The sequence below is a fragment of the Equus asinus genome, chromosome 13 (assembly GCF_041296235.1).
Source record: "Equus asinus isolate D_3611 breed Donkey chromosome 13, EquAss-T2T_v2, whole genome shotgun sequence".
Taxonomy (NCBI): domain Eukaryota; kingdom Metazoa; phylum Chordata; class Mammalia; order Perissodactyla; family Equidae; genus Equus; species Equus asinus.
Genome location: NC_091802.1, coordinates 17,927,103 through 17,944,003, shown reverse-complemented (window position 1 = coordinate 17,944,003; position 16,901 = coordinate 17,927,103). Strand labels below are relative to the sequence as shown.

The window sequence follows — 16,901 nt, the reverse complement described above, 5'->3', positions numbered from 1 at the left end:
GGGTGGGGGGACTCCTCACTAGCTGGGGCTGGAGCCACGCTGAAGGATCATTTCAAGGTAAGCATCAGGTGCCAATTCTGCCTTCCTGACCACTTAGCAGCTTGTGAGCATTGCTAACCGTGCTCTGATTTGGTCTCTGAACCGTCAGTGCTTTCTCATTTGTGTTCTCTCTCCTTCTTTCTTTGCAGTTGGATCCACAAACTGTAGAAACCAAGAACTGGCACACGGATGTGATTGAGATGAATGGGGTGAGCCTGGAGAGATAGATGTCTGCGCAGTGGGTGGGCAGCCCGCCCTCTGCTGGTTTCCTCAGGCTGCTGTCCTGCCCCTACCTCCCCTCAGCCCAGCCCCTCTCCGCTCTCCTCTGCCTGCACCCTCCCCTCTCCCATTCTGCAGGTGTTTCAGGGAGCCCTTGGTGCTAGAGGTGGCCCTTGTTTGTAGTCCTGGGGAAGGGGACCCCTATCCTTTGGGGGCACTCCTCGAGCTCTCATGCCCAGAGGGACTTATGCCTGCCTCACTCCCAACCAGATCAAAGTGGAATTCTCCATGAAATTCACCAGCCGAGACATGAGCCTGAAGAGGACCCCATCCAAAAAGCAGACCGGCGTCTTTGGTGTGAAGATCAGCGTGGTGACTAAGTGGGTGCTGCCCCCGGTGTCCTAGTGCTGGTGTCCGCGCCCGGGTCCCTGCCAGGGCCTGGCCCCTAATCAGTTGCCTTCCAGCTCAGTAGTCACAGCCAGCCAGTTGGGAGGCCAGAAGTGGCCCACAGAGCTGTGTTCTCTGGCTCACATGATGCTGTAGAGATAAATGAGCCAGCATTTAAATGTCAGGCGATCGCATGTGAAAATCCCAGATCGTCAGCTTCTCATAACAAATGGGAAGACTCAACAACTCTAGACCCCCATTTTGGGAGTTGCAGGCTAGAATCCAAGGGGTGGCACGTGTCCTTCTGCCATTGCCATCCCCTCCACTCCCTTTGTCTCCAGGGCCTGACCCACCTCCCTCGTGTAGGTTACCTGCTGGGTCCCGCATACCCCATAAGCATTTGAACCTGAGACCCCTGTTCTAAGGGAACTTTCTTTCCTCGGAGTCTTTGGGCTTATCTCCGCAGACTTTCTCCTGCCTTTGGTCCCTCAGCAGGCAGGCCCTGGGTGGACTGGGGGAGTATGGGAGTCGCATGGCCTCTTTCTCAGCCCTTTCCTTGCCACCCTCCTGATCCCAGAGGCTGGAGCTCTGCAAGGCCAGGGTATGCAGGGAGAGGGCTGTCTGGCTATCACTGGGCAGCCTCCCACCCTCACATCCCCTCCCCCGCAGGCGGGAGCGCTCCAAGGTGCCCTACATCGTCCGGCAGTGTGTGGAAGAGGTGGAGAAGAGGGGCATCGAGGAGGTCGGCATCTACCGGATATCAGGGGTGGCCACGGACATCCAGGCCCTGAAGGCCGTCTTCGATGCCAGTGAGTCTGGGTGGCCCAGCCCGGGGCTGGCGGGGAGAGGGTGCTCCAGCAGACTCACAGGGCTGGTAGGAGCCAGTGTTACCAGGATGCCTTCTCCACAGAGAGGCCCCAGCTAAGTGATGGCGGAGGAGCCTCAGTCTGTGACCTGCAGTCCAACATGGCGTGGGGTAGACCGTTTGAGTCCCTGTGGCAAGTGCTCATCCTGCATTTTCTCATGTAATCCCCCTGCCCTCCAGTCTCTCATCCATTGCTACAGATGAGGAAACAGGCTCAGAAAGGCCAAGTCACTTGCCCAGGATTACCCCAGCTTATAGGTTTCAAGCCTTTTTAAACTCAGATCTTTCTGAGTCCAGAGTCTCTGTTCCTGGCTTTCTTGCTAGCTCCCGGGTGCCTGGTGCGCTGCAAGGAAACTAAAAGCTTGGAGCCTGGGCTGGCGGCTCGGGCTCCCCTCTGCTGTCTCCAGGGCCCCTTTGGGAGGGTACTGCTGCCTCCAGCTTTGACTCTAAGCTCCTTGGCGATGGGCCTGACCTCTCTGGTTCTCCCCTCCCCCGTCTCGCTGTTCACTCTGCAACAGCAGCAGCATGTCCAGTAGTCAGGAGCCTGAACTGGCTGGGCAGCACTGATTCCCTGGGAGCTGAGAGGGGCCAACAGGGTCAGGGAGCCTCGGCTAGGGGCTGGCACATGGCTCCCCTGTGCAATCTGGAAGCCGAGGCTTTGTCGGAACATGATTTTAGGTGTGAAAAATGTGCAGTGCCTCCCAGAGACGGGGTTAGCAGTGGGAAGATTCAGCTGGAAGGAGGGTGTATGACATGTGGTGTGAATGTGGCTCCAGAACTCTGGACAATGAACTGTGTCCCCCACTCCTCCCCCCATGGAGCTGTATCATGGACCACCTGCGGGCACTACCTCCAGCCTGCTTTTCTGGGGCACCAGACTGGAGATGGGGTGGGTGGGGGCGACCATGGGTGGGCTGTCTCAGGATGGATAAGGGATGCAACAAGGCCACCAACCCAGCTGAGGGCCACATGAGAGAGAGAGATGGCTCGGGCTGGCACGGCCCCTGACCTCGCACCTCCTCTACAGATAACAAGGACATCCTGCTTATGCTGAGTGACATGGACATCAACGCCATTGCTGGCACCCTCAAGCTCTACTTCCGGGAGCTGCCCGAGCCCCTCCTCACAGACAGACTTTACCCAGCCTTCATGGAGGGCATCGGTGAGGCTCCAGGGGACCTGAGGGCTGGGCTGAGCCAGACCTCCCTGACCAGCAAACTAAAGAGCAAGAGAAGAGATCTGTGGCTCCCCTTGCTCGTTGATCTGCCCTTGCTCGTTGACCGGGGCTGCGTGGCTGAGTGGCCTGGAGGACGAGGTGTGGCCTGCTGGGGCCTGATCCAGAGGCTGGACCCCCTCTCACCTGCCTCTCCCCCTACATGTCCCAGTGGGCTGCTCCCTGTGCTTCCTCCTTGGACACTGACCTCCTTGCTTAGAAACCCAAGTGTCCAGGGAAATCTCACTTGAGGTGGGTGGTCAGGGACTGGTGCCCCAGAGCCAAAGAGAAGCCTGGGTAGAGCTGGGATGTACTTGAGATGGCTGGTGCTGAGCCTTCCAGGAAACTCTCGTCTCACATATCCACGGGTGGGGAGGACACTGCAGGCCTTGGCCAACAGGGCTCCAGCCTCCACCCACGGGCCAAATCCAGGCCTGGGTGCATCCCGCCTGTCTCTTCTTCTCCTGGGGCAGATCAGAGCTTCAGCCACCACCGAAATGAGGAGCCCCATGGAAGGCTGCCCACCGCCGTGCTCCAGCCTCAGAGGCGGTTGAGAGAAAACATTCACATCAACGTTGTTGTTGTTTTAAACCTAGCCTTACAGACCGGGAATGGGGAATGGCACCAGCCGCAAAGGCCCATGCGGGGAGGGGAGGAGAGGTAACTGCTCCCCACCAGCCTGCCTCCTGGCGGAGTTACAGGTCACAGGTGGGCCTCCTCTAGGAACCAGCTGTTAATAGCCCGCCCTCAGGAAGATACCAGGCCCTTCCCTGCAGGGTCTGCTCTCCTGACCCCTGGCAGCCTGGACTCTCCCTCAGGGTCCCGCAGCCTCCTGACCACGGGGGCGCTGGCTAGGGCCTCCCTGCCCGGGAGCCGAGCCCCGCCCTAGCCCGTCTCTCCCCACAGCCCTGTCAGACCCTGCTGCCAAGGAAAACTGCATGATGCACCTGCTCCGCTCCCTGCCCGACCCCAACCTCATCACCTTCCTCTTCCTGCTGGAACACTTGAAAAGGTAACAGGCAGGGGCCCGTCCAGGGGGCCAGGGAGCCCAGGGCAGGCCCCCGCTGGGGAGGACACATCTGCCGTGGGAGGTACCTCCTTGGCAATTCCTCGTGGGTGCTGGCCTCTGCTGGCCACCTGTAGCAGGGTGAGAGTTTGCTTTTCAAATTCTTGCACTCAAATCCTTCTGTTTTGAATAATATTTGGGTCCTAATAGCAACCTCAAATATTGGCCAGATAATGCTTAGAAAGGTAGGCCTAGAGCCAAGGACTATAGATGGATTTTACAGTCAGTGGGTCATTCAGTCACTTTCGCACTTTTTAAATGGAATAGAACAGGCAGCATCAGGGCGCATGGCAAGCAGTAGGCATGTGTATTGTTCTGTTCAGTTACATACAGCCATGTGTACTGGGTTACAATGCCAAGTGTTTGTTTTGTGGGTCACAGTCAAAAAAGTTTGAAACCTGCTGGTCTTGACTCACACCTCATCTAACAGACGGGGAAACTGAGTCTCCAGCCCAGCAGGGACTTGCTTGGGGTTAGCAGCAGCTCTGTCCTTAGAATCCACATCTCCCAAATCCTACACTAAGGCCCTTCCCACCTTCTCCCCTGCCCCTCCTACAGTCAGGTCAATCTGAGAACTGCTAATGTGGACGCCTGCAGCCACGTTCAGAACTGAGCTGGCCCTGAAGGGTCCTGGTCACTCACTCTTGAGCCCAGGACTGGTCCCCGGTGTGAGTAAGGAAGGAGAGTCCCTGGCTGTCTTTTAAATCCACTTGCCACCCAGGACCAGGGAGCCCCCGGAGAGGGGGCGCATTGCAGGCCAGGTCCTCCCTGCGCTCCGCTCCAGCCCTCAGAACTGGGCTCCCGGCTGCAGCTCAGCCAGGCTGGCTCGGGAGGGCCAGCAGAGACCTGGGAACGCCTGGAGCCGCTGTCTTGTTTTTCCCATTATGAGACATTTTCCCTCTGGTTTGGCCAGGACCAAAGCCCCAACCAATTCCCAAATAGTTTGGCGAGCACTGTGGGGAGGACACACAGAGGAGTGGGAAGGGAAAATTCATTAGGTTTTCCACCCTGGGAACTGGGCACAGTCTGTTCCCACATCTGGGCCCTTGGCCGGGGCCGTGGGGTTGGTGAGGGGCTGGGCCAGCCACACAGCTGCCTCCTGGCATGGCAGTGTTTGTCTGCCCGTTTCCAAAGCAGTCAGCAGGCACATCCACGGCTCCTGCCTAGAGGGTGGTAATGATGGGAGAGTAGCTGGGAGGAGGGTGAGAGGTGCTGCTCGGGTGGTGGGTCTCAGCCCTGAAACATTTCCTAGGACTGGGGGAGGCTCAGGGCCTCTCTGATGTAGTTGGGTGGTACTGGGCCTGCCTTGACACCAGCCAGAGATGGCAGCTCGTGCTGTCACTCAGGGGAAGTATCTACAGAGCACCTGGCCTATTATGCAAGAAAAGCAGAGGAACATCCAAAGGGAGGCAATTCTGGGGTCCCATGAGGCAGACCCTTCTGGAAAGGTGTGGGAGAACAGCCCCTGGGCTCCATCTGGGATTAGGGTTGTTCCTGCCACAGCACAGTGGGCAGAGCCTCAGGTCTGCTTAGCAACTGCGCCAGGACTCCAGCTCCTACCTTCGGCCCCCGCCTCACCCACTGTGACCCTTCCTCCCGGCTACTCACCACAGCTTGACCGATGGTGGGGGAGCGCAGGGTGGTGAAGAGCATGCGTTCTGCAGGCAGACCATGGGTTCAGAGCCCAGCCCTACCACTCGCTAGCTGTGTAACCTCCTGTGTAACCTGAGGCAAGTCACTTAACCTCTCTGTACTTTGGTTTCTTCATCTGTACGGTGGAGGTGATAATAATACCTGCCTCAAAGGATTGTGATGAGTATGAATTATTACAGGGAAAGTTCTCGGGCCAGTAATACTATTTCTAAGGCAAGGGAGCTGGCTCTGGCAGTTTACCGTCAGTTCAGGAGGTGGCCCAGGAGCTGGGAATCTGTTATAGGAATGTCCTGGGACAGACCTGGGGACATGGTCCCTTGGCTTAGTCCCCTCCCTACCAAGAGGTCTCCACTATTAGGGGAGGGAGGCTAGTAACCACCTTCCAGGAATCCTTCCAGGGGTTCTTATAACTAAGGCCAAGGGTCCAAAGTGCCGAGCGGCTCCTGAGAAGTGACTTCTTTTTCTCCCCATCCCTCCCTTGCAGGGTTGCTGAGAAGGAGCCCATCAACAAAATGTCCCTTCACAATCTGGCGACCGTGTTTGGCCCCACGTTACTGAGACCCTCAGAAGTGGAGAGCAAAGCACACCTCACGTCGGCAGCAGACATCTGGTCCCATGATGTCATGGCACAGGTACCACCAGCACTGCCCAGGCCTGTGCCGGCAGAGCGGGGAGACAAGCCCCCTTAGGGCTGGAGAGAGAACAGTTCCGAGTCCCACGGCCCTCCCTCCTGAGCAGCCAGGTTGATGGTCTCTAGGACGTCACCAGGGAGGCAGGGCTCTGCACAGTCCTGCCCCTCCCAGACCAAAACAAAAAGGAACAGACTGTCTGTCCCAGCTGCTGGCGCAATCTCAGGAGGGCCTTGGTCTCAGAAAGCAAGCCCAGGGGCACAGGAAACATCTGGAGGCCTTGTCCTCATGTGTGGCAGCTCTAGGATTGCTTCTGGGGTCAGGAAGCTTCCTGGGATCCCTACGAGACCCAGGGCAGGGGCCAGTCTGAGGCAGGGCTGTCGAGCCAAAACCAGCCCGCGGAGCAGGTCAGAAGCTAGTGACGGAGGTTGGGGAAGTGGCTCCAGGCTCCCCGCCCTCTGCCCTGCAGCGCCCCCTCTTGCTGCAAGTGAGCAGGCACAGCTGGGCTTCCAAAGAAGGGGAAGCTGCTAGAGCCAGCCTGGGGGGTAGCGCCAGGTGGGGGTTGGGGAGCAACTTCTCAACGGATCAGAGGAGGGCCACGAGGACAAGGACCCCAGCCTCAGTCTCCCCTGTCTCCCCACAGGTCCAGGTCCTCCTCTACTACCTGCAGCACCCCCCCATTTCCTTCGCAGAACTGAAGCGGAACACACTGTACTTCTCCACGGATGTGTAGCCGGAGGTGGGAGCAGCTGTGCTGTGGGGGGCGGCCCCAGCCAGCCTCTCCAGCCAGGGGACCCAACAAAGACTTGAAAGACTACAATTTAAAACTCCCAAACCCACCACTCCGGACTCCAAGGGACGCAGATTTCCAAAAACTGGAATATGTGCATCTTTTGTGCCACCTTGTACAAAGCCAGCTGACCCAGCCCCAGCCTCACCGCCACACCCCGGGCTCCTGCCCTCTGTACCTCTAGTTGTGTCTAATGCTCTGTGCTGTTCCGGAATTGTTTTATGTCTGTTTGTCATGCAGAAAAGGTAGTGACCGACCGGGTGTGGGCACACGGACAGCCTGCTTTGTTCTTTCATTTCCTCCAACACTTTCTTTCCTCCCGAGTCCAGTCCAAGGGCTTTCATTTTGCGCCCTGTAACTGCTGCCAGCTTATCCTCTCCTGGCCCTGCTCCCAGATTGCAGTCTCCTGGCAGCCTCCCCTCAGTTTCCCTCCACCCTCCCTTCCCTCCCAGCCTGCCCACATGCATGTGCAGCCTCAGTTTTCGCTCCATCACCTTGAAAGTTCTGAGGAGGCCCTGGGTGGCAGTGGCGGTGGTGGCCCGTCAGATGCTGCTGCTTGCTGCTGGCTCCCCAGCGCTCTCTTCGCCCTCATCTGTAGAAGCACACCTGCTTTGCCTTGCTGCCTGTGCAAATGTTGGACGTGGAGACAGACTCACACTAATTCTCAGCTTAGCACAGAGCTGGAGAGCGGATTTCTGGAATTTTCCATCTGAGAATCTCCATTTCTGGGGTTTATCTTGTTCTGTCTCCTGCCTACCAGTGAGGCATCTCTGTTTCTTCTACTGCTTTTCAGTTCCCTTTCCCCTGGTGTTCTAGTTTCTTTGAGGGGAGACTCACAGGTGACCTGCTGTCAAGACAGCCAGAGGGGCAGGAAAGAGTCAGAGGCAGGCGGGAGAGTCAGGCCACCAGGGAAACAAGGTTGAACATTCGGAGGAGTGCCACGTAGCACAGGGTGTCCTGAGTTGGGGGAGCAGCTCTCGGCAGCAGGAGTCGTAGTGGCTTGTCTAGTGGAGCCAGGCTTCCAGGAGGGCAACTGACATGGGTGAAGCCGGCGTCCAGAAACAGGAAGGCTCCAACCAGGAGACAAGCCCTTCCTGGTGCCTCACGTACCTCACGGTACCTTTGCCTTAGATTTTACCTTCTCCACAGCCGAGCACTGCCACAGGGCAGCTCCCAAGACCACGTGTGCTCTGGGGCCTGGAAAAGGCAGGCACAGTCAAGCAGTAGCCAGCTGTCATGGTGCTGCCTCCTCGCCCCTGGCTTCTAGATGCAGCCTTTTGGGTGAACTCTGGGAAACTCCAGAAGTTGGGGAAGGATGAGGAGTCATGAGCATCTGCCTCTCTTGGGACTGGGTTTTTCTGGGGACCCTCATTACTGATACTCTGCTCCAGAGTAGGAGGTTCCAGCGGGTTGGACTGCTGGTTCTTTTCCTACTTTGAGACGCACTGCTCAGTGGAAAGGAGCGAGATGAGTCCCCAGAGCATCACTTCTTCCCATCTGGGCAGTGGCTGCCAGCTTGCAGCAGCCTGGGAGGGCAGACCCTCCCTGGCTGACGGGCTTGAGCTGTGGTACACAGCTACCTGGCGCTCCCATGTGACAGAGGAGACTCTAGGCCCTCGGGATTGGGGAGAACGGCTCCTGTGGCTTGTGCTCAGGGCTGAGTTTTAAAGGGTTTGCTGGCCCTAAAGCTGCAGCACCTGCTCAGTGAGTCAGGGCCCTTTCTGATCTTGTTTACACCTGTTGCCCAATCCTGGGCAGAACGGTACACGCTCTGTGCACGTTGGAGGAAGGAAATGCCTAAGAGGAGGGAAACACCACCTAGCTGCCTGTTAGCAGCTTAGCAAGCCCTGCTCCCTGGGACGAGAGGTGGAGAAAGACCACCGCTTGAGTCCAGGGAACCCAGCACCTGACCATCCGGAGTTGCTGCCTGGCACTCAGGAGATGGTGTGCGGCATGAAGGGCTCTTGCTTCCAAAGCCATTGACGGGAATGAACTGGAGGTCCCGCTAAGAGCTAGTTACAGCCAAAACTGGGTGCCTCCCACCGCCCCCAACAATTGTTTGCTTCTCAATAGCAGGTAGCTCCCGCAGCCCCCGAGCTTGCTCTGGCAGCAGGAGAACGGGAGGAAGGCTGGAAGGGCTGAGAAATGCAAAAGGCTCAGAATATTTATAAATCCCACCCCGAGTGGGGAGGGGCGGGTACCAGACCTGGACTGCGCGAACGAAAGAGCCCGTGAGTTCTCCTGAGAGACAGGGACTGTGCAGCCCAGAACTCCCAGCCACGGTGCCCAGCAGGGCGAGCCATGCCAACAGCCCTGCAGACAGGCCACGGGAATCCCAGCGAGCCTGTCCTTGCTGGGCAATGGCTGTGGGCTGCTGGGTTTTGCTGATAACAGGTAGGATGGGACCCTTCATTAATATTTGACTTTAATAAGTTGGTAAGGATATATTTTTTTTGTCTATGTTCTGTTTCAACTTATGTAGATTATTATATTGATGTAAACCACGTGACAGGAAAATGTTAATAAAAAAATGCAAAGCCCCAACATTTGCACACAACTCAGCCCTGTGGTGTGGACACTTATGTTCTTAGCAGTCCAGGGAAGACCACCAATCTAAATATTTCACTCTTCCAGCTGCATCCAGATGTGTTTCCAGGAATCTATTTACCTAGTTAACTCTCCCTGAGCTTCCCTTCAGCCCGCGGGGACTGTGGCGGAGTTTGGGGGGAGGTGAGCCCAAGCCCTTTCCAGCTCTTCAGAGGCTTTCTGCTCAGCTGCCAGGCAGCTCCTTTCATGACGTACAAATGCCCCTGCAGGGACCTGGCCGTCGATAGGCCTCAGGGAGATGGTAGGAAGTTGTCCATTCAAGTGGAGCTTGTTTTATGTGAACTTTTCTTTACATTTTCCTTGGAAGTAGCACATCTTTGGGGCAGCCTTTTGGCCTAATGTGCTTGTCGGAGAAGCTGGATGCACCCGAGGCCCCAGCCTGCCTTTAGGAGAGCCAGTGGGTTAACACAGGCTCCCACCAGCCTCGGCCATTAGACACTGTGTTTATTCTGGAGATCAGGAACAGATGTCTCTGAAAATTGGTGTTTGGTTTATGAGCTCACACTGGCTCCTTAGCCATCTAAAACAGGAAACTATTCATCTCCCCTCTTGATTGAATAGTCAGTGTGGACAATGCTTGGCTTATTGAACTGATGGCTACTGACAGCCCCAGGGCTCATCTCTTCCAAGGCAGTTGAGAGGGCAGCATGTCTTGTACTTGGTCGGTTTGTGTATCTGACCCCACACACTAGACTCACTGGTGGAAGATGCCGGGCATCCTAAAACTTTGACACATGCCAGCTAGGAGTGTCTGCTCTTGCTCTCAAAGTGCTTGTGGGTGACTTACTTAGGGACAGTATAGGAAACACTCCTGAATTTGTTCTCAGACCCCTGAGGATACTCCAGCTGGCCTAGCAGCAATGAAGCCTCATGTCTATGAGACTGGGACGGGCATTACATAGAATTCACCATAGAAGGGCATGAGCCCTGTGCACTAGCTCACATTCATTCCAAAAGAAACAGCAGACATGTATAGAGGAAGGTGTTACCACCTGGGTTTGACATTATCACTCACATACAAACACACACTCAGGATGCCTGGATGTTTCAGCTGAGTCTTTGAATTCTGCGTAAGGGTGGATGGGCTAGAAGACAGCACACAAGGGAGAAGCAAAAAAAGAAAGGCGAAGGAGTCACTGTACAGTAGAAAAAAGGAGTCATTACTACTGGCTGTAGGTGGCCAGAATTACACAGCCCCCTCCAACCCTACCTGCCTGCCCTCATGAGTAGAAGCCTGAGATCATAACTTCATCCCGCCACCAAAGCATCAGAGTAAATCAGCACGCGTGGCAGACCCGTCATAAAAGGTGATTTTTTTTGCCTATGGCACACAATTAGGCTGAGCTTCTGCTGTCAGAAAAAGGCTAGCGGGTCAAGTGAAAAACACTAAGACATTAAAAAACAAACACAAACCAACACTGATATCAAGAACAAGGGGAGTGGTGAATACTCCTCAACAAGGTCTGATCTTACCCAGGAGCTGCTGTGATTCAGTCATCAGGACGATCTTAGCAGGACCCTTCCCACCTCGTGTCCTCGGGCCGGGCCTGGTCCAGTGGTCCGAGCATAAAACAAATGTGCAGTTCAGAGTGCAGGCATTCCTATTAGCCAGCCCTCAGGAAGAATTTCCAGAACAGGCCAGTAGGGCTTATGCATGGAATTTCACTGCATCCTGGGAAGTGGCCAGGCAGGGCTTCCGGGGAGAAGGCCCTGGCCGATGCAGCAGTCTTGGTAAGGGTAACACTACTCTACAAACCCTGAGAACCTAACATTCTCAGACTTCTCAGGAGCCTTCTTATGCTTTCCCTTTGGATGTTCAATCTTTGGGCCATCTGGCACCATTTTCCGAGAAGTGTGGACTTTGAAAATAAAAATAAACCAACCTTTTAAACTGTAATATAAATATATATATTTTTAACAAGGAAATCAGAAACACTAAAGATGATGACACAATTGGTCAGATGGCATAAATTTACTTTCCCCTGCCCTAATGTGCCAGACGGATGACTGCATGCAGTTCCAAGGTAGGACAGCTTCCTGGGTACTTCCTGGGGATATGTAAAGTCACCTCTGTTCCCACAGCACCAAACAACCAGAGGGCCAGTTGTGGTCAGGAGTGAAGTTTTGTGGAGCTTAATTCCTCATGTAAGTCAACACACTGTCTCCTGGTCTGTCCAAAAGAGAGAGGCTGGCATGGCACATCCCCTGCACAGCCTGGCAGGAGTCCAGGAGCAGAGAGTGCAGCTGCTCAGAGGATGCAGACAGACAGCAGCCAGGCAGGTCCCTCATGACACCAACTATATGAGGGAAAACAAGTATCTTCAGTCTCTGAAGCAAGCGCCCTGGAATGGTGCAGAAACTGCCCTCCACAGCAGAGCTCTGATCCTGGGCTGGCGTTGTCCTTCCCCAGAGGCAATTACTCTCACCGGAGGTAATAATCAATTGCAGCAGAGAAAGCAGCAAAACCTCCACAACCAATGACCCCAGCCTTTAAGCCAGCTGTAAAGCAAACAGAAATGACATTACCTGTGATGACAGATGCTGGGTCAGGCAGCAGTCACAAAAAGTTTGCATACCCACAGATGCAAAGAAACCAGCTTAAGCATTCTAAGCCATTCAACCTACCAGAGATCTGTTAAGACTTCAACGAAGCTGTGTATACAATTTAATTCACTGCGCTTTATCTAACTGTACATTCATTTAACTTTTCTCATTCCAAAGAATTAATATTTCCAGTCTCATGAAAATAGCCCCTTAGAGGCAGGAAACTGTTAAGAGAACCAGCTCTTGGAATCAAGTGAAAGCATATGGCCTGTTACTCTGATTTGTTTACGGAATACATTCCTGGGAAGGTGATCAAAGCAGTCCCAGAGGGAGCTGAGCTTCTCAAAGGCCCTGATGAAGCTGAGCGATGGGCAGACCAAAGCAGAAGTTACTCTATAAATCATAAATGGCTGTTTGAGGGGCAAAGGCAGGTTTTAATGATAGCAAATCATCCTGCATCTCACAAAATGAGACAACAGGCTTTCTGCTTTGGGTGAGTTAGGGCACAGCAGATGGAAAGTGGCCCAGCAACAGACACTGTCAGGAAAGTCATGTCACTGACACCCTGCAACACTCTCGATGGACACGTCAACAGGGAGAAGTGGCAGGGAACTGGTTTCTTTCTTCGTTATTTACAGGTGATAATCCAACATTTCTAGAATATCTATATTTGGCTTTCAATGGGTAGAAATCTAAGAATCTTCAACTGCAGAAAGACATTACCACACTAACATACACAAAATTAAAACTGACAGTTTATAATATTATTAATAAAAATGTCTTAATACTTGCAAAGCATGGAGCTGAAAGTTCAGTAGAGCCTGATACGTGGACAAATGGGCTTCCCAGGGCTGCATGCAACCTAGCTATGCTTCCGTGATACCCTGAGCATCAACACATTCCAGGAATTACTTATTGTGAGGCAGTCTTTCCCATATATTCAATATGCAGGCTGCTCTTATTTCTAAGACAGACCTAGATCTGTCAGTGGGTCTCACCTGGGAGCAATTTTGCCACCCAGGGGACACTTGGAAATTTCTGGAGACACTTTTAGTTGTCACAACTAAGGGGTGCTACTAGCATCTAGTGGGTAAAGGCCAGGGATGCTGCTAAACATCCTACAAGGCACAAGACAGTCCCCTCTTCCCCAGCAAAGATTCATCTGTCCAAAATGTCAAAAGTGCCAAGGATGAGAAACCCTGATCTAGATACCAAAACTTCCCAAAATTGAGTTAACACAGAAGCAAACATGATTCAGAAGGGAAGAGTATCAAGTGTTCACATAACACCTCAGGCTGGCCTTGGCACACTCACATGTTTGGAAATGTCAACTTCAGCACGTTGTCCCAGGCCACAAAGAAAACCATTCGAGAGTTGTTTACTAACCTCTGAAACCAATAGCGCCTCCAGTGATGCAGCCGCTAATGACACTGTTCTTCCAATCTGATTTTCCCCGGTACTATGGGTGGAGAAGTGCAGTTTAGAGCCAAAGAAACAAGCCAGACAAGGCGATGAAGGGAAGAAACACAGGGGTTCTAGCTGGCTAATTCAGTCCCACCCCAAAGGAAACGTAATCTTTTTCTCTTTCAAAGGACAGTTCTTAAAATTTGAATGTGGTCATAAATGCTTCCTGCAGGTGGCACCAGAGCGCTGAAACCAAGCGCAGCATTTGAGAAGTTAGTCAAAAGCTCCTCTGATTCCCCAATAAGTCTCAGGTTTAAAATCATTAACCAACTTCTAGCTACAAAAAGAAGTAAAAAACAATGCAAGCCCAAATCACAAACACACAAAAGGTTTACATTAGGGACCATCTAATGGAAAGTCACTCTAGCAAGTATCGGCGGTTCCGATCTGCTTTCTAATAACACTGAAAGCACTTCTCTTTAGATGGTAGCAGGCAAGGCTTTCTCAGGAGACAGAGACACTTACAGACTCTACCAAACACTCAGTGCAAGAAAACATGGCGCCCACGATGGCAAAATTTTTGGCGTAGGACATTCCTCTCTGGCCCATGTCTTTCAGAACTTCTCTTGCCGTGGGCGTCCGGTAAGGATCCTTGGGGTCAAAGCCCACGTTGGTATCAATGCCGGCGGTGAACACCCCAAATGCACCTCCCAAGACAAATCCTAAAAACAAACACAGAGACGACAACTTCTTCGGCATGTCTTCTGGATTACTGCAGTGGGGTCACACTCGAATAGCACCTTTTGGGGGCCACCAGTAAAGAGGACACCGCCCCCGGCCACTCCAACTCTGCACTTGCCTGGTTTCCACATTACACAATCTAGGATCTATCTTGGTGACACCCTCTTCTGTCTCGTCTTGGAGTTCTTCCTCCTTTCATTTTCCAACATTCCTCAAGATTCAGTCTTTAACTCTGTGTTCTCTCTCTTCACCCTCATATGTAAGCAGTCCCCCTCAAGTTCAGCTATCAACTTTGCAAATCACTTCGACAATGGTGACATTCATAATAGTCATTTAGCAAGTACGATGTGCCAATTGCTCTGACACTTTATAGTCACGGCCTCGTTGATTCTTCACAATAATCCTGTGAGGTAGACACTATTATCCTCACCTCTTGTAGCTGAAGAAACTCAGCCTCTTTCAGGTTAAGTAACTTCCCCAAGGTCACAAAGCTACCAATGGCAAACCCCACACGGCTGTCCACATCTGACCTTGCTGAGCCTGCTGGACATTTCCGTGTGGATTTCTCTCACCACTTCAAGGTCAATGTATGTTCCATGAAATCACAGGCACCTTCCACCCTGACTTTCTTGCTTATGGCTCCTTCTTTCCAGTCATCCCACCTCCAAACCTCCAAAACCAGGGGCATTTCTGACGGTTTCTTTGCTTCCTCCTGCAACCCTGTCTATGTCCACAACTATCATCCCAGCCTAGGGCCTTTATCACTTCCACCCTGGAGCACTGCAAAGACTCAGCCATCATTTCAACAAACACGTAAATGCCTTCTTAGGATCAGGTACACTGATGAACAAAGATCCAGTCCTTGCCTCACAGAGCTTCAGTCTAGCAAATTTCCTATATGTCTCCCTATCCACAGACTTTTTTTTTCCTTCACCTGACTCCATCCTGAGTCGTCACGCTCATTACCACTTACCACTCTCCTAAAAAACCATCAAATACTGCCCTAATGCCCACAGGCGAAAAGCTCAAACCCCACCTCCACCGCCAACTTGAAATGACATTTCTCTTCCTCCTTGTCTACCTCCACTCTTTCCACCCTTCAGGGTACAGCTCTGGCCTCACCTCTTCTTGTGGCCGTCCCCAAACCAAAAAAGCTCTTCTTTCTACTACACTTCTCAATGGCACTCTCATTCTATTTGTTTCTTAAATGTCTTTCACCCTCAATGAGATTTAAATTCATCTGCAAATGTGGTCAACCTCTTTACCCTGCACAACGGTACGCTACATTCTCAAATTCTCAAAAGGGTTTAAAAAAAAAAAAGCCAAGTCCAGACTTCTCTCGTCCTTGTTCACCGCTGTCTGGTCACACTGGCCTGTTTTCTAACCCTGAAGCCAGCTCCTGCCGGGCCTCTGCACCTGCTACTCCCCGTCTGCAGCTCTCCTCTGCCAGGCAGACTCCTTCGCAACACTCTCCTTTCTCTACACACAAAAAAGTTCCACGAGAACAAGGCTCTTGTCTCTCCACCGCCTGGCACGTGATAGTCGCTCAGAAACAATTTGTTGAAAAAAATGATTACTTAAAAGTGACCAGACGAATGAATGAATGAATGAAGTCAGCCATTTTACAACCTCCAGGCCCCGACCCCCAGTACCGATTCTCGGAGCAAATTCCAGGGGCGAAAGCTAACCCGACGGAGCAGAGGGGCGCCGCTCGAGCTCCCTGGACGAGGCGGGGGCGGGGTCAAGGTCGAGGCCCACAGGCCCCTCGCCTCCCACCACGTGGCCTTCTCGGCGGAGGCCCCGCTGCCCCCCACCCCTCAGCCTCCCCCGCGCCCCCTCGCCCCGCCTCACCGCCCACGCAGGCCAGCGCGGCCTTGAAGGCGCAGCTTTCCATCGCTCTCTCGATCATCTTCTGCTCCTCGCTCTTGGCCGGACTCGGGATCCCGCCCAGGCTACCAGGCTCCAGGAGCCGGGGCTGACGCTTGTCACCCACCAGGTGTTGCAGAAGAAGGCTGTACTGCAGCGGAGCTTCGGCGGACCCCGCCGCCTCAGGCGCGGAGCCCCCGGCACTGGGGGCAGTCGCCGCCATGACGACAGCCGCCAAGAAACCCCCGCGTTCCTTTTCCCACAGCTGATTCCACACGCTTCACGTTAGGGCCTTCGAGCCTAGCCACTGTACCGCAGTGGCAGATTCGCCACGTCGAGCAAGTACGAGGAAGTTGCAGAAGCAAAGTCCGTTCGTGCGCACCCGACGGAAGAGCTATCACGTTCCCCAGAAGCCTCTTGTGAATACTGAATCAGGCTTGTGTAGCAATTCCCAGTGGCCCTGACAAACAAGATTCAGATTCACCAGAAAGCGCCCTATCATCGGGGCTGCAGCGCGGTGCCTACCGGGATTTGTAGTTCTAACACGTACACTCAAGACATTTCCCAGGAAGCCTTGCGTGGGCATTCGCATCTCGGCTTCCTCTGGAGCTGCGGACCGGTGGGTGTGGAGCCGCAGCGCACCCGCGAGGCTGCAGTGCACCAGGACGCCGGCAGGGGGCGCAGGCCCTTCGCCACTGCCCCTCCAGCCTAGTAATTCCTTGCAGATGGTGTGAGATGTAAATGATGAAAGGTGCTTTGTAAATAAACTTGAAGGTCTGACATAAATGTATGAGATGCATGTTTTGTTCAGTAATTAAACCTTTGAGGAGAGAGAGGAGGCCAAGAAATGAGTGAAGCTAACCAAGCGGAAGAAAAAT

At 53.5% G+C, this 16,901-nt stretch overlaps 2 protein-coding genes across 6 annotated transcripts in view; one reads left to right on the top strand and one right to left on the bottom strand.

The window, feature by feature from the left end:
• Positions 1-9,422, top strand: part of ABR (ABR activator of RhoGEF and GTPase) — a 179,206-nt gene extending 169,784 nt beyond the window's left edge. For all 5 annotated transcript variants that reach the window (XM_014826907.3, XM_070482624.1, XM_014826909.3 and 2 more), the window contains 7 exons: positions 189-248; positions 529-638; positions 1,315-1,454; positions 2,538-2,672; positions 3,630-3,735; positions 5,927-6,074; positions 6,715-9,422. In XM_014826907.3, the coding sequence (XP_014682393.2) occupies positions 189-248; positions 529-638; positions 1,315-1,454; positions 2,538-2,672; positions 3,630-3,735; positions 5,927-6,074; positions 6,715-6,804 (789 nt within the window). In that variant the 3' untranslated portion in view covers positions 6,805-9,422. The remainder of the gene's footprint in view (positions 1-188; positions 249-528; positions 639-1,314; positions 1,455-2,537; positions 2,673-3,629; positions 3,736-5,926; positions 6,075-6,714) is intronic.
• A 1,930-nt stretch (positions 9,423-11,352) lies between these two features.
• Positions 11,353-16,587, bottom strand: TIMM22 (translocase of inner mitochondrial membrane 22). The gene is made up of 4 exons (XM_014826913.3): positions 16,009-16,587; positions 13,942-14,138; positions 13,399-13,471; positions 11,353-11,967 (listed from the first exon to the last, which is right to left on the bottom strand). Exons 1-4 carry the CDS (start codon positions 16,244-16,246, stop codon positions 11,891-11,893), a joined length of 585 nt encoding a protein of 194 aa, XP_014682399.1. The 5' UTR covers positions 16,247-16,587; the 3' UTR covers positions 11,353-11,890.
• Positions 16,588-16,901: the final 314 nt, after the last annotated feature.